General features: G+C 29.6%; 1 protein-coding gene across 1 annotated transcript; it reads left to right on the top strand.

Moving 5' to 3' along the window:
* Window positions 1-8,695: 8,695 nt before the first annotated feature.
* Window positions 8,696-9,876, top strand: LOC145005690 (protein LURP-one-related 10-like). Its single transcript, XM_078964806.1, has 3 exons — window positions 8,696-9,029; window positions 9,116-9,346; window positions 9,501-9,876. The coding sequence occupies exons 1-3, from the start codon at window positions 8,802-8,804 to the stop codon at window positions 9,699-9,701; spliced, it is 660 nt and encodes a 219-aa protein (XP_078820932.1). The 5' UTR covers window positions 8,696-8,801; the 3' UTR covers window positions 9,702-9,876.
* The last annotated feature ends 5,965 nt before the right edge of the window (window positions 9,877-15,841 follow it).

The following is a 15,841-nucleotide window of genomic DNA, read 5'->3' as shown; positions in this document are numbered from 1 at the left end:
CAAATTCATGAGGAAGATAAATACAAAACTGGTTTTAATGTTCCCTTTGGGCATTTTGAATGGAATGTAATGCCTTTTGGATTAAAAAATGCTCCTTCTGAATTCCAAAATATTATGAATGATATCATAACTCCTATAAGTAGTTTTGCTATTGCTTATATCGACGATGTCCTAATTTTTTCAAAATCAATTGATCAACATTTTAAACATTTAAATCAATTTCATGATTTAATTTATCAAAATGGTTTAACTGTCTCTGCAACAAAAATGCATTTATTTAAAAATGAAATTCGTTTTTTAGGACATGATATTGTCAAAAACACTATTAGACCTATAACAAGAAGCTTGCAATTTTCTACTAAATTTCCTGATGAAATTAAAGATAAAAAACAACTTCAAAGATTTTTAGGATGCTTAAATTACATCCATGATTTTTTCAAAGATTTAGGGATCATATGTAAACCGCTTTATAATCGATTAAAAGACAATCCTGAACCATGGACTCAAAAACATACAGATATAATTAAATATATAAAACAAAAGGTCCCTACTTTACCATGTTTAAATTTACTTCATCCCGATGCCAAAATCATAGTTGAAACCGATGCTAGTGATATTGGATTCGGAGGAATTTTAAAACAAAAATTTGTTAACTCAACTGAAGAGCAATTAGTTCGATATTACTCTGGTGCATGGAATGATACACAGAAAAATTATTCAACTGTCAAAAAGGAAATTTTAAGCATTGTTTTATGTATTAAGAAATTTGAAGATGATTTATTTATGAAAACTTTTTTATTAAGAATAGATTGTCAATCTGCAAAAAGTATTTTGGAAAAAGATGTAAAAAATATTATTTCCAAGCAAATTTTTGCTCGTTGGCAAGCCCTCTTAGGTAACTTTGATTTCGAAATAGAATTTATAAAAGGAGAAAATAACTCACTTCCTGACTTTCTTTCTCGAGAATTTTTGCAGGGAAAATGAGTTCATCGTCCTCTTCCAAACATGATGACAAGAAGCCAGTCTATCAAAATCTTGTTCCAGCCTCTCAAAAGCTAGTTCCATTTCAAAATCAAAATCGTTTTTCTCCTTTAACACCTACTTCTAAGAATTCACAACTTTATTCTAATATCCTTCAGTCAAAACTTGTTACTCCAAAAGTTGCTTCAACTGACACAATAAGCCCTTTTGCAAAACCTATCTCTCCTCAAACTCAAAAATCTGTTACTCCTAGCCCTTCTACAAAAACTCCTTATGTTCTTAATCCAAATTTCCTAAGAGTTCAAATTCTTGAAGATTTTCAAATCCATAAGTTACACCAAGGTTTTCATATTCTCACCAATCATCTCTTTGGACAAGGAAAAACCTTTTATGTTGATTCATATAAAACCCGAGAATATTATCAAGCTATTTTGCAAGAATCTGGTTCAGTCAATTTTGTTCATCGTTCTAATTCTAAAGAGGGAAACATTGATTTTAGCAAAGCTCATATTATCAAAATCATTTCTCCAGAAAGTTGGTTTCCAAACCTTCACTCTGAAAAACCTCTTATAAGTTATCCTGCTTATCCCAAATTTTCTTACTATGATTATCAAGACGCCTGGACTAAGGCATTCTTTATTCGGAATTATTCACATTCATGGTTTATCTTCTTTGATTTGAACTTCAATTGTGAATATCCAAGATGGTTTATCAATTGGTACAAATATATGGGTATTCTTCCAAATTGTTTACCAAAAGAAATTTACGATGGATATCTCAAATTTAAAGAATTGTTTATTCAACAAATTCCAGAATTTGAATACATGTTACAATTCACTATGATATTTAAAGTTCCATGGATAATGTCTTGGACTTTTCATTATCAAGAAGCAAAGGACACCTCTCCTCCCTGGCTTAATCGCCAATTTCGCTCAAAATGGTGGGATAAAATGAAGATTTCTCAAGCTAGTGAACAAGCAGTAATTAAACATTATCAAGAAATATATATTCAAAAACCAGAAGTCGAAGCCACTTTTATCAACAGTCTTCCCAAAAGCGATGTGGATCTAATTGCAAGAATTAAAGATGCTGCTACCTCTTCTCCTCAAGAACTTCAAAAATTACTTCAAGAAATTCGCCAAACTCCATCAGTTTCTGACGATTCTCCAAAATCTATAAAGAATGATTTATTCGAAGACGCTCAAGACCCTTTTGATGATCCTTATGAAGAATAAGAAATCATTATCCATAAATTTGATGTAATATTTTAAATGTAAGATATTTCGTTTTTTCTATTATCAAAATTTCGTTTTTCAAGTACGAATACATGTATACTATGTAGGTATTCATGTATTTATGTATAAACAAATTTTATCAAAATTATTATCAAATCTATAATCAATGATGATATGAAGACAAAAAACTTTAGAAGATGCTCTATAATGGCTTGCTTTATCAAAAGAAGATGAATGACAACCACTTTCAAGGACAACCACTTGCAAATAATTATTGATTGGCCATGGATTCTTACGGAAAAATTTATCACAAGATGATTTCAAGACTTCGAAGACTCCAAGATGATTATAAATAGAGGTTATCACAAGAGAAAAAATTCATTCTCTAAAAAAAATGTTCATCCAATGTCTAAAAAATCTCCAAGAGTCTCTCTTTCTACTAGTAGATGTTCAAAGTCTTTAGATTTTCAAATAATTCTTTCTCCAGAAGTATGTACTGATTGTAATTCAAGCCTAATTCAAGAAGGTATTATCTAAAATATTCTATCGTTGTGTTATTTTTATGATAATTTCATTTCGAGTTATTCTAACTATTAATTCTACAAGATTTGAAATTTTTGTTAAAATAGTACTCGTTTTTAATAATCAAATTAATCAAATTCATGGTTAGATCATTTAATTATGTCTAGCAAAATTTTGATGAATTGTATTCCTAATAGAAATATTCTTTTAAAAATACAGCAAATCCAAGAATCTATTAATAACTCTGAGCAAAATCTTAAAGATTCTTATAAACTTAATAATCAAGGCACAATTTTAAACAATAATCATATTCATGATGTTAGACGATTCATAAGAGCAAGTATTAAAATTCGTTACAAACAGATACGTTATCTAAAAACAAAACTAGTCATTTTCTAATTATATTAAAATGGTATCAGAGCCAAGAAAAGATTTTGGGGTGGTTATGCATGATATATTTACTTCTAAAGTTTTTGGTTTAATATCCTATAAGAAATATATAAGTTTTAATAAGCATGATACAGAGACAAGACCAGTGATTGGCTGGATTAGCGTAAAGCGCGCAGATAAGGACGTAAGTCGCGGTGCCGGACCACAATCATCGTCGGGACGAATCCCCTCTGTTCACCATTATTAAAACAGGTAAGTTTTCTTATAGAATTTTAAAACAAAAAATATGAGTAAATTTTCAGGCATACTATCCAAAAAATATATTCTTGGTAAAAATATCAATAATGAACAAGATAATGATGATAATCAAATAAATTCTATTGAAGAAACCGTTAATAACATAGAACAAAGTTTGAATAATTGGACAATACCTAAAACTAATATTAATACAATATATAAAATAGGAACTTTTGATTACTTTCAAGGTTATTCTATTAAAATGACAGAACAAACTTTGTCTATTGGTCAAAACCAACAAAACTTACATTTGTTATCATCACGATCTATTCTAGAGCATAGAACGAAATATAAATTTTTACATGTCGGTTTAGTCCAAATTGCTATCAAGCCTCTATTTAGAATTGGAATAGATGCCCCTGTTCTCCTTATTTTAAGAGACAGGAGACATAAAGATTTTCAAAATTCTATTTTAGCTATGGCTGAAACAAATATTGCTAACGGACCTATTTATTTCAATTGTTATCCGAATTTCTCTGTAGGATTATTTGATAAAAATATTTTAGATACTCTAGTTTTAACTATAGAAACAAAAAATTTAGAATTTAAGGATGATACAAAGCCTTTAGCAATAATTTATCGTGTTTGTTACAAAACTATGACAACTACACTTGAACCAAAAACACGTTTATCAAATCCTAAAAATGAAACAATTATTTTTGAAGCAAATACTAACCATACCAAAGTTCATACACCAAAAAGATTAAAATGGTCTGATATAACCCAATCATGTAATTGGAACTTACAAAATGTTATTGATCCAAAACCATTAGACTCTTCAAAACAAATCTCAAATATTATTGAATATAATGATGGTTCTGTAGATATAAATTTTTCTTCCTTAAATATTTCATCATCCAGATTATCAACTTCTTTTCCAGAAACAGGCTCTTCAAAATCTTCGTTATTAAAGTCGAGATCTTTAAAACTAAAAACTGTTGACTATACTAATTCTATTCCCAAACCATTATATCAAGATGATCAAAATAGTGAAAATAGTCTTCCTAGTCCTACTAAATCAGATTTTATTGATGAACTTCAGAATTTTAAACAACAATTATGAGTTCTAAAATACAAATTAATTGTTCACAAAATAATAAGCTTTGGGCTAATATGTTAAAAAGACATTGGAAGATAAATTCTAATATATGCAAAACAATTCAACATTTAGAAGAAACTAAAACTTATGAAAATAATAATTTATACAAAATATCTCCATATACTAATAAGTATAATAAACAAATAGAAAAAATTTCTAGGCTAAAGATAGGAATAAAAAAATACGAAAAATCAAGAAGTCATAATTTAGAATCGATAAAGCATATTTCTTCAATCCTAACAAAAACAACCTGTTAAAATGAATTTCTCGAATTTAGAATATCAAGTTGATTTTGATTACTTAAAAAATATTGAGTATTATAAAGATTATAACCGTAAAAAAAGAGCTTGGCACGAAGAAAATTATTCATACTACTTAAGATTTCTCCATTTAGGCCTTTGGGAAGATTATGTCTTATCAAATAAAATCCATTCTCCTTTTTTTCAATGGTTTGAATTAATTTATGCCCCTAAACATAAAATAAATTACCCATTTAAAAATGATTCTATCACTCCCATTTTAGAGAAAAAATATAAAGATATTATTTCTAATAAAGAAATTATTGCTAATTTTCCACCAAAAGGAGAAATTATTATTAACGATATGTTTATTGCAACTCCTTTAGTTCAAGCCCCAAATCCATTAACTACCGAAAAGGGTCTTCAAAAAATTATTTACCAAAATAACTATGCAAATGAAACCTTATCTAGTATTACCGAGCATCTAGTAAAAATTGAAGAAAAAATTTTTAAAGATAAAAACATTAACAAGCAAGATATGGCAAGCACTAGTAATTTAAGTTTTGTTCCTTGCCAAATCGATGGTAATTTTAATCTAGGAAATACAGATTTAATTAACGAATTAGAAAAAAGACTTTCAAAACTTCATATCTCAAACACTAATAATATTAATACTCTTACGAATGAAGAATCTGAAAATAGTGATATTAATAGTGAAACAAATTTTGAAACTCTTGCTCAACAATTTAATACGAATGATGATATTAATCAACTCACTAATGACTTTTCAAATCTTAATAAAATTCATCAATCAAAGCAAAGCACTTTCGGAAAAAATCCAAAACCAACCATAAGAAATTATTGGAATAGACTTAATAATCAAGGCACAATTTATTGAAATTATTGGAATAGACTTAAAATCCAAAACCAACCATAAGAAATTATTGGAATTTTATGGTTGGTTTTGGATTTTTTCCGAAAGTCTATTCCAATAATTTCTTATAGTGAAACAAATTGTGCCTTGATTATTAAGTCTATTCCAATAATTTCTTATGGTTGGTTTTGGATTTTTTCCGAAAGTGCTTTGCTTTGATTGATGAATTTTATTAAGATTTGAAAAGTCATTAGTGAGTTGATTAATATCATCATTCGTATTAAATTGTTGAGCAAGAGTTTCAAAATTTGTTTCACTATTAATATCACTATTTTCAGATTCTTCATTCGTAAGAGTATTAATATTATTAGTGTTTGAGATATGAAGTTTTGAAAGTCTTTTTTCTAATTCGTTAATTAAATCTGTATTTCCTAGATTAAAATTACCATCGATTTGGCAAGGAACAAAACTTAAATTACTAGTGCTTGCCATATCTTGCTTGTTAATGTTTTTATCTTTAAAAAATTTTTCTTCAATTTTTACTAGATGCTCGGTAATACTAGATAAGGTTTCATTTGCATAGTTATTTTGGTAAATAATTTTTTGAAGACCCTTTTCGGTAGTTAATGGATTTGGGGCTTGAACTAAAGGAGTTGCAATAAACATATCGTTAATAATAATTTCTCCTTTTGGTGGAAAATTAGCAATAATTTCTTTATTAGAAATAATATCTTTATATTTTTTCTCTAAAATGGGAGTGATAGAATCAGTTTTAAATGGGTAATTTATTTTATGTTTAGGGGCATAAATTAATTCAAACCATTGAAAAAAAGGAGAATGGATTTTATTTGATAAGACATAATCTTCCCAAAGGCCTAAATGGAGAAATCTTAAGTAGTATGAATAATTTTCTTCGTGCCAAGCTCTTTTTTTACGGTTATAATCTTTATAATACTCAATATTTTTTAAGTAATCAAAATCAACTTGATATTCTAAATTCGAGAAATTCATTTTAACAGGTTGTTTTTGTTAGGATTGAAGAAATATGCTTTATCGATTCTAAATTATGACTTCTTGATTTTTCGTATTTTTTTATTCCTATCTTTAGCCTAGAAATTTTTTCTATTTGTTTATTATACTTATTAGTATATGGAGATATTTTGTATAAATTATTATTTTCATAAGTTTTAGTTTCTTCTAAATGTTGAATTGTTTTGCATATATTAGAATTTATCTTCCAATGTCTTTTTAACATATTAGCCCAAAGCTTATTATTTTGTGAACAATTAATTTGTATTTTAGAACTCATAATTGTTGTTTAAAATTCTGAAGTTCATCAATAAAATCTGATTTAGTAGGACTAGGAAGACTATTTTCACTATTTTGATCATCTTGATATAATGGTTTGGGAATAGAATTAGTATAGTCAACAGTTTTTAGTTTTAAAGATCTCGACTTTAATAACGAAGATTTTGAAGAGCCTGTTTCTGGAAAAGAAGTTGATAATCTGGATGATGAAATATTTAAGGAAGAAAAATTTATATCTACAGAACCATCATTATATTCAATAATATTTGAGATTTGTTTTGAAGAGTCTAATGGTTTTGGATCAATAACATTTTGTAAGTTCCAATTACATGATTGGGTTATATCAGACCATTTTAATCTTTTTGGTGTATGAACTTTGGTATGGTTAGTATTTGCTTCAAAAATAATTGTTTCATTTTTAGGATTTGATAAACGTGTTTTTGGTTCAAGTGTAGTTGTCATAGTTTTGTAACAAACACGATAAATTATTGCTAAAGGCTTTGTATCATCCTTAAATTCTAAATTTTTTGTTTCTATAGTTAAAACTAAAGTATCTAAAATATTTTTATCAAATAATCCTACAGAGAAATTCGGATAACAATTGAAATAAATAGGTCCGTTAGCAATATTTGTTTCAGCCATAGCTAAAATAGAATTTTGAAAATCTTTATGTCTCCTGTCTCTTAAAATAAGGAGAACAGGGGCATCTATTCCAATTCTAAATAGAGGCTTGATAGCAATTTGGACTAAACCGACATGTAAAAATTTATATTTCGTTCTATGCTCTAGAATAGATCGTGATGATAACAAATGTAAGTTTTGTTGGTTTTGACCAATAGACAAAGTTTGTTCTGTCATTTTAATAGAATAACCTTGAAAGTAATCAAAAGTTCCTATTTTATATATTGTATTAATATTAGTTTTAGGTATTGTCCAATTATTCAAACTTTGTTCTATGTTATTAACGGTTTCTTCAATAGAATTTATTTGATTATCATCATTATCTTGTTCATTATTGATATTTTTACCAAGAATATATTTTTTGGATAGTATGCCTGAAAATTTACTCATATTTTTTGTTTTAAAATTCTATAAGAAAACTTACCTGTTTTAATAATGGTGAACAGAGGGGATTCGTCCCGACGATGATTGTGGTCCGGCACCGCGACTTACGTCCTTATCTGCGCGCTTTACGCTAATCCAGCCAATCACTGGTCTTGTCTCTGTATCATGCTTATTAAAACTTATATATTTCTTATAGGATATTAAACCAAAAACTTTAGAAGTAAATATATCATGCATAACCACCCCAAAATCTTTTCTTGGCTCTGATACCATTTTAATATAATTAGAAAATGACTAGTTTTATATATTTGGAAAGTTTGACGTAGTCCTATATGCTCATTCATATGACCACAAAAATTAAGCAAACTTATACATGTTAAACGCGCGCAGTTACATGTAACTGATAGAAAATAGTTGGACATTAATTACCCAAACAACATCATGATATATATTTCCCCCAAAAAAAAGCAATAACCCTTGTCCGGTTACCCTTTTTAAAAAACAACCACATGGAATAAAAACATGTAGATGTAAGATGTTGATAGTCGATGTCATTTAGCAATTAAGAGACGACTTGGGTAGACTTAGTTTAAAAAAATGCCGTGTGCGTTTGAGGCTTCCCGACAAACTTCCAAAATCCTAACCCCAAAAAAAAGCTATCCGTCAACATGGCAGGGCAGATCTTGCATGTTAAAAGCCTTTCATTGTCTCTCTTTCACTCTGTGTGTACGTACGTCTCTCTCTCTCTCTCTCTGTGTGTGTGTGTGTGTACGTACGTACGTATATTGACCATGGCTGAACCGAGCTATAGCTGTGCACCAGTTTCTGTGATAGGGTCTCAGTTCATGGCACCATTTCAACTCGATGTTATAGTTGATACAACTTTACGTGGAAACATTGTGATCACTGATATGAACCATAAAATCCTGCTCAAAGTGAAACCATGCGACACATCCTTTCGTCATCAAAGAGTGCTTGTTGACGCTGATGACAAACCCATCGCAATGATCCGTGAAAAGGTGACTTTAAGTTCAATTTTTAATATATATTTTATTTTTTAATTTTCCTCTTTTGGGGTCAAAATATTTGATGCTAAATCTTCCAGTTGATGACTCTACACGGTCGATGGAGTGTATTCAGGGGTGAAAGTGAAAGTAATTCGGATATAATATTTAGCGCAAAAATACATAACTTGATCCAGTTTAAGACTGGTGTTGATGTATTCTTGGAAAACAAAACCAGTTGTGCCGATGTTTGTGATTTTAAGATGAAAGGAAGTTGGTCGAACAGAAACTGCACTATTTTTGTGGGAGGTACTTCTACACCAATAGCCCAGGTAATTCATATTATCTCATACCTTTTAGTTGGTTTCTAGTAGATTTCCTTCCATGCTTTGTGTAATTGTGTATAACTGAAAAGATTCCGTAAGTACTTCATATCATGAACTTATAAGCTCAAGCTGAAACTAATAAATGGACTGTTTCTTGTAGATGTCTAAAATGCAATCATCGAAGAATATGAAGTGGGTTGAGGGCAAATTCATGGTGACCATTTATCCCAAGGTGGATTATGCGTTTGTGGTCACACTTATAGCGATTGTTGAGGCTATGAAAATGATAAAATCTGACAAAAAAAAACACCTTTTGAAGCAACTAGTTGGTACAAATTTGAGCGGCATTCTCACTTCCTAAATTAAGTCCTTGATGGATCAATGGGTTTATAGATTATCTTTTCACATCCTCATAAATATTATTATAGTTTTTATAACTGTCCAGAAGTATCAAACATTGTAACATAAATATGTAGCAACAGTCTAGATGTTTATACATGTGTAACCTGTTGTGTAATAAAATTGATTTGTATTAAGAGTTTTTGGTAAAAATATTATAGTTTTGAGAATGATTGATGGAAATGGGGCAGTTTTTCTTTCCTTGGTAGAAATGAGTATTTTACAGAAATTAGCTTTTTGATTGGGTCCCAATTAAGTTGACCTTGGTCGTTTACTTTTAGAATTAAGTAAACATGTTACATTTTTAGTCCTTTAACGAATATCATTATTTTTTGTTATTTTTTGTAGAGCTTTTATTATTAAAAACTTAAGTTTTGACCCTTTTTATACATTATATGTAAATTAGATTATTAAAAGTTCTAATTAATATTTTGAATAACTTATACTCTTAATATATAACTTATTGAATAAATTTCAATATTTAATATATTACATTTGCTTGCTAGGTTTTTATTATAATTAATAAATATATAAACATTTTTGTTATTTTATATTATTATTATTTTTTAAAACTCTAAAATATTGTTCATGCTAACATATTTGCAAAAGCTTGTTAAAATTCATTGCGGTTGTTCATGGAAACTCAAAGAAAACAAATGATTGAATTATTTAATCTATTCTTATTTTAGTATTATAATTTCTCTTCTGTTCATAATATCATATCTACAAAAAGTTTGTTAAAAGTCTTTGGGTGGATGATCACAATTGATTTGGATCATGTATTGGAAATAATAACATAATTTTAAACTCTTTACCTATTTCCTCATACATCTTGCATTTAATTGAAAAAATGTTGTTATCCAGTAAAACATATACAATTAGATATTAAAAACATTCTGAATGTTGATGTTTCTTACCGAAAGATATGACATGGAAGGAGAAAAGCCATAAAGATTATTTATATCACATGACATAGTAATTTTGATGAGTTGCCCAAGTATATTACAACTTTGCAAGCTTCAAATCCTAATACAGTTGTGAAGTGGTTTCATAAGACAAATAACTCCTCATAGGTTGCTACATTCAAGTATGTTTTTTGGGCTTTTGGACATGCTATTGATGCATTTCGTCTATGTCAACCTGTTATTTCTGTTGATGGTTTTCATTTGAAGGGTTCATATAAGGGGAAATTGATTGTTGCAGTCACAAAAGATGCTAAAAATAATATATTACTTGTTGCATATGCTATTGTCACTACAAGAATAAACAACTATAGGGACGGAACATACAGGGACGACAAAAGTTGTCACTATAGATGACCCTATAGGGACGAGATATTGTTGCTATAGGGTTGACCAAATATTTTTGACTTTAAAAGCTAAAGTGACGACAAATCGCCTCCACTGTTAAGGCGGGGATGAAAAAAATGTTGGCATGATTCTAAAAACCTATAGGGACGACATATTTTCCCAAAAAGAAATTAAATTATATATATATATATATATATATATATATATATATATATATATATATATATATATATATAATCAGAAATTGGGGGTGATGTCGTTTTTCTTGAGGGTATAGGGATGGCAAGACGTTCCTATAGGGTTGTATGCTCTCTGAAATTGGAAGAAATATCCCTTTCTCACTAATTGATCGATGCTACTCTTTCGGCTCTTGCACTCTCAGGCGGTGATTTGCTTCTCGTCAGCCACCACAGCGACAACCAGGTAACCGTCGACATCTACAGTAACCACCATCTTCGCTACAACATTGGTTCGATGATTCCTTTCTCTCTTTTTCGGTCATAGGTTATCTTTTTGCCGACCACCTCAGAGAATACTAGTTTCACCGTCAGCCTGCACTCCTTTGCTTCCGGTGACCTCTTGATTCCTTCTACTGCTTTCGTCGACCTCATTCCCCTGAAATTGTAGTTCTCTCTCCAACTCCCATTTTCTTCAACAAATTTGTCTTTGGATTTTGTGACGTATAATTGTGTGATTTTGTTAATATTTAGTCTGAATATGTTTGAAACTTTATGGAAGTGTATGAATCTGTTTAGGGTATGTTTAAGGTTACTGATTTGTGATGTGAACACTTGGTTTTGTATGATTTTGTTAAAAAAATAATGCTTGAGATTTTTGGAACAAATGTATGAAAGACTCATCGGGTTATCATTGGTACATACATATATCAATGAAAAGATCTTGTTTGTATGGCTTTGTGTTGATATATATATATATATATATATATATATATATATATATATATATATATATATATATATATATATATAAATTGAAATGTATTGAAATGATGCCTGATCATATGTATTATCTTTCAGTTTATAAGTGTTGCTCATGGAAACCGTAAAGTTACAAAGTTCACATTGGAAATGCTAGTAGTTTACACAAATGTATATTTTTCATCAAACAATTTTGATTTTTGATATTAAATTACTTATTTGAAGTTATTGTTGTGTATATCTCTTAATGAGGTTACATTAGTTGACCAAGGTTGGATTGCTTGGGGAGAAGCTATCAATTTACATAGGTCAAGTGATGTATCATTGAGCTAGTACTTGTTTCTTTGTACTCTAACCTTAATGGGGTTACCCTTAATCCTATTTCCATGAAGAAAAAAAATATGTTATGCATTTTTTTTACTAACTGTGTTGTTGATTTGTACGTCCCATATGACATTTGACTCGCCTAGTGGAAACAAGTTGATTGAACTAAACCTTGTTTCAATGGGGAAAGGTGAAGTTTCTATCAATGGCCAAAGTATTGGAAGATATTTGGTCTTGTTTAAGCCCCCTACTGGCTCTCCCTCACATATATGGTTCAAAACCTGCATTTATCAATGTCTATTTGATTATATTTTTTATAGCTATCAATTGTGATTTGTGACATTGGCTTTATGTTTGACACATACAAGTACCCCGATATTTCCTTGTTGAGGGAACCTATTGGTTTTGTTCGAGGAAGAAAATGGAAACCCGCTTAACTTTTCATGAGATATTGTTTCGATTATCAACTCGAGTCTGCTTTGTATGAACATCTAAAAGATTTCAAATTATGTTGTTTGTTTTTAGTAAACCGATCGTGTAATATATTTTAAAACTTTGGATTGTAGATATTTGAAATGTTTTATATTTAATTTTATTGTTTTTTGTTTTATTATATATAAAACTTTTATTGTAAATAAAAATCCTAGGAAATTAAACTAATCATAGGGGCATGGCTAAAATCTGCAAAATCTGTGCAGAACCTAAAGAGACGACTTATCGTCTCTATGGGGATATGTATGGCGACAATAAGTCATCGCAATATGTTTACCTATGGTGACTACAAGTCGTTGCTATAGGGTTGGCTATGGCAATGACAATAAAATCTAAAGTGACAGACCTATGACAACGCGGTCTATAAGGACGGCATCTCGTCTCCAGGGTCTATAACGATGACCTTGCACCCTATGGTGATGAGTTTTTTTTCGTCCCCATAGGTCTTTAATCTTGTAGTGGCATGTCAATGAAAAGTCATCACAGAGTTGGTGTTGGTTCTTTTACCAACTTAGATATTTTGTTGCACAAGATATATACAATTATGTATGATTTCAGATAGGCACAAAGGAATAATCCATGCAATGGAAAACCTTAAAGAATGGAAAGAGCAATTAGCATACCATCGCTTCTGTCTTTGAAACATTAGAAGTAATTTCATGAAAAGGTAAAAGAAGTTCAATCATAAAAATTATGTTGGGCTATTGGGAGCACCACACAGAAATGAAATTTGATAAACATATGGTAGAAGTAAAAAACAAAACACAAACTTGAAGCTTGACAATATTTAAAACAAATCAAATAAAGTCAACGATGTATTTTATATGATGAAAACTATAGATGGGGTATCTTGATAATAAATATATCTAAGAGTATGAACAACGCATTGTGGGGAGCAAGACATCTACTTATTAGGGTGTGTATTGACCTTTTATTAAACAAAACTGTGAACATTATAGAAAACATGGTAATGTTGCAATGGATTGCAATATACCTCTACGATTACACATGTGGCTTCTATTTTGTAACTGACACACTCGTACATAAAGCCATAATTTAACCGAGTTTGACCACAATGAAGGTATCTATAGATTTTTTACAAAGTTACGGATAAATGGCACTAGAGGAAATATACATACCGTTCATTATTTTCAACAAACATGCACATGTGGAAAATGGAAAATGGAAAGATTCCTATGTTCTCATCCTCTTTCAGGTTGTCGATATGGAGGGGATGACTCTATTTCTATTGGGAATAATGTGTACACTGCAACAACGTACAAACATTAGTATAGTTCGACTTTCAATTGCAGTCAAATTAGACGATTCAAGCAGATTACTCGACAGTCTCTGTTCATCAAGGTCGGAGGCGTTTAAATAGTTTCGTAATGAGATGGACATTTGTCACCCCAACGAACCTCACAGATGTAGACTATGCCCCCAACCTCTTCATAATCAAAGAAATTATTCAAAATTTCAACTAAGATACATTACAATGTGAAATATGTACTTTTATTAATTTATGTTTAAATGTGTGCTTACTTGATATTGTTGTTAATGCTTATTTAGTATTGTAATGTCATATATAAATGCTTTTATAGTTTCGTAACAATTTAATATATTTAATATTGATGTTTATTTGAAGGTGTTGAATAGATTTATTTAAAAATGTAATTTCCTAAAAATAATACATGAAGCGTAGACATATTTTTGAATAAAATAATTAATGTATAATCTATGATAAGGTTAAAAAATAGACCTTTTAATAATAAAAGCTATACAAAAAATAATGATATAAGTTGAAGGGTGAAAAATGTAAATTTTGAATGTTTGTTTAATTTTAAGAGCTATAATAGTGAGTTCAGTGAGTTCACCGGGAGATAGTGAGTTCAATTGGAGGGTTGAATGAGGTGTCAAGTCTAGTCGTAATTTAGTGGATGAAACTCTACCATAGTGAGATGTCACCTTGACATTCAATGAATTTGAAGTTCAATGGTCATTGAACTCTTCAATGGGAAAAAAGAAAGTTTTTTAATCTTAAATACATATTATAAATTAGCTTTTGTAACTTTCTATTGAACTTTATAGAGTTCAATGCATTGTAAATTTTTTTTTTTTGAGTTGTATGGAATGTAGAAAAATAACATAACAATCCATTAAATTTTATGAAGTTCAATGTAATGTGGTCACCCTAAGGATGTAAACCGGTGGACCCAAGCAAAAAGACCATTTGTACAAAGGAAAATTGCCCTGTTTCTTCAATCATTTTCAAAACTACCATATTTTTACCAAAAACTAAAATCATATTTGTAGTAATTATTTTTATTGTTTTAAGTCCCTACCCTCCACTTTGTTTTACTCTTTTTTTTATACTTTTTTTTAAATAAAATGAGTGGATGTACTTTTCTTAAACAGAAAATATAAATTGTACATTCGCAAAATATCCAACCGAATCTTGTTGGATGACTTCCCATTCCCAAAATTCGTAATAGAAACTAGAATGTAACAAAAAAAAAAGTAATAATTTAAAAGCCTTTTACTCATTGTCTTTGCATGTGTACTTATATCGATGATGGCACAACCGAGTTATTCACCTTTGTCTTGGCCAGTTTCTGTGATAAGGTCTCAGTTCAGGGAACCATACCAATTCAATATAATAGTTGATAGTAATTTATATAGAAACATTGTGATCACTAATATGAACCATAAAATCTTGATCAAAGTGAAACCATGCGACACATCCTTTCATTATCAGATAATTCTACTTGATGTTGATGACAACCCATCGTTATGATCCGTAAAAAGGTGACTTTAAGTTCAATTTTAATAGTTTTTTCTTTAGGTATAAAAATTTCATGTTAAATTTAACATTTAAGTGAACTAATATATCTTCGAGTTAATGACTAGACACTATCGATCGAATGTATTCATGTGTGATAGTAAAAGCAAATCAAATATAATATTTAACACAAAAAAACTCCTCACTTGATCCAGATGTAGACCTGAGTTCATGTGTTCTTGGAAAACAAAACCAGTAG

This window comes from Lactuca saligna, chromosome 7, assembly GCF_052625555.1.
Source record: "Lactuca saligna cultivar CGN05327 chromosome 7, ASM5262555v1, whole genome shotgun sequence".
In the NCBI taxonomy this organism is placed as follows: Eukaryota; Viridiplantae; Streptophyta; class Magnoliopsida; order Asterales; family Asteraceae; genus Lactuca; species Lactuca saligna.
Note: the sequence above shows the minus strand (reverse complement) of the source record. Positions and strands in the feature narration are given on the sequence as shown.

Bases quoted from the DNA above. Each gene is read 5' to 3' on its own strand.
- LOC145005690 (XM_078964806.1), top strand. From the start codon at position 8,802: ATGGCTGAACCGAGCTATAGCTGTGCACCAGTTTCTGTGATAGGGTCT. The intron at 9,030-9,115 runs GTGACTTTAAGT...TAAATCTTCCAG, and splicing joins TCGCAATGATCCGTGAAAAG to TTGATGACTCTACACGGTCG. The intron at 9,347-9,500 runs GTAATTCATATT...TGTTTCTTGTAG, and splicing joins CTTCTACACCAATAGCCCAG to ATGTCTAAAATGCAATCATC.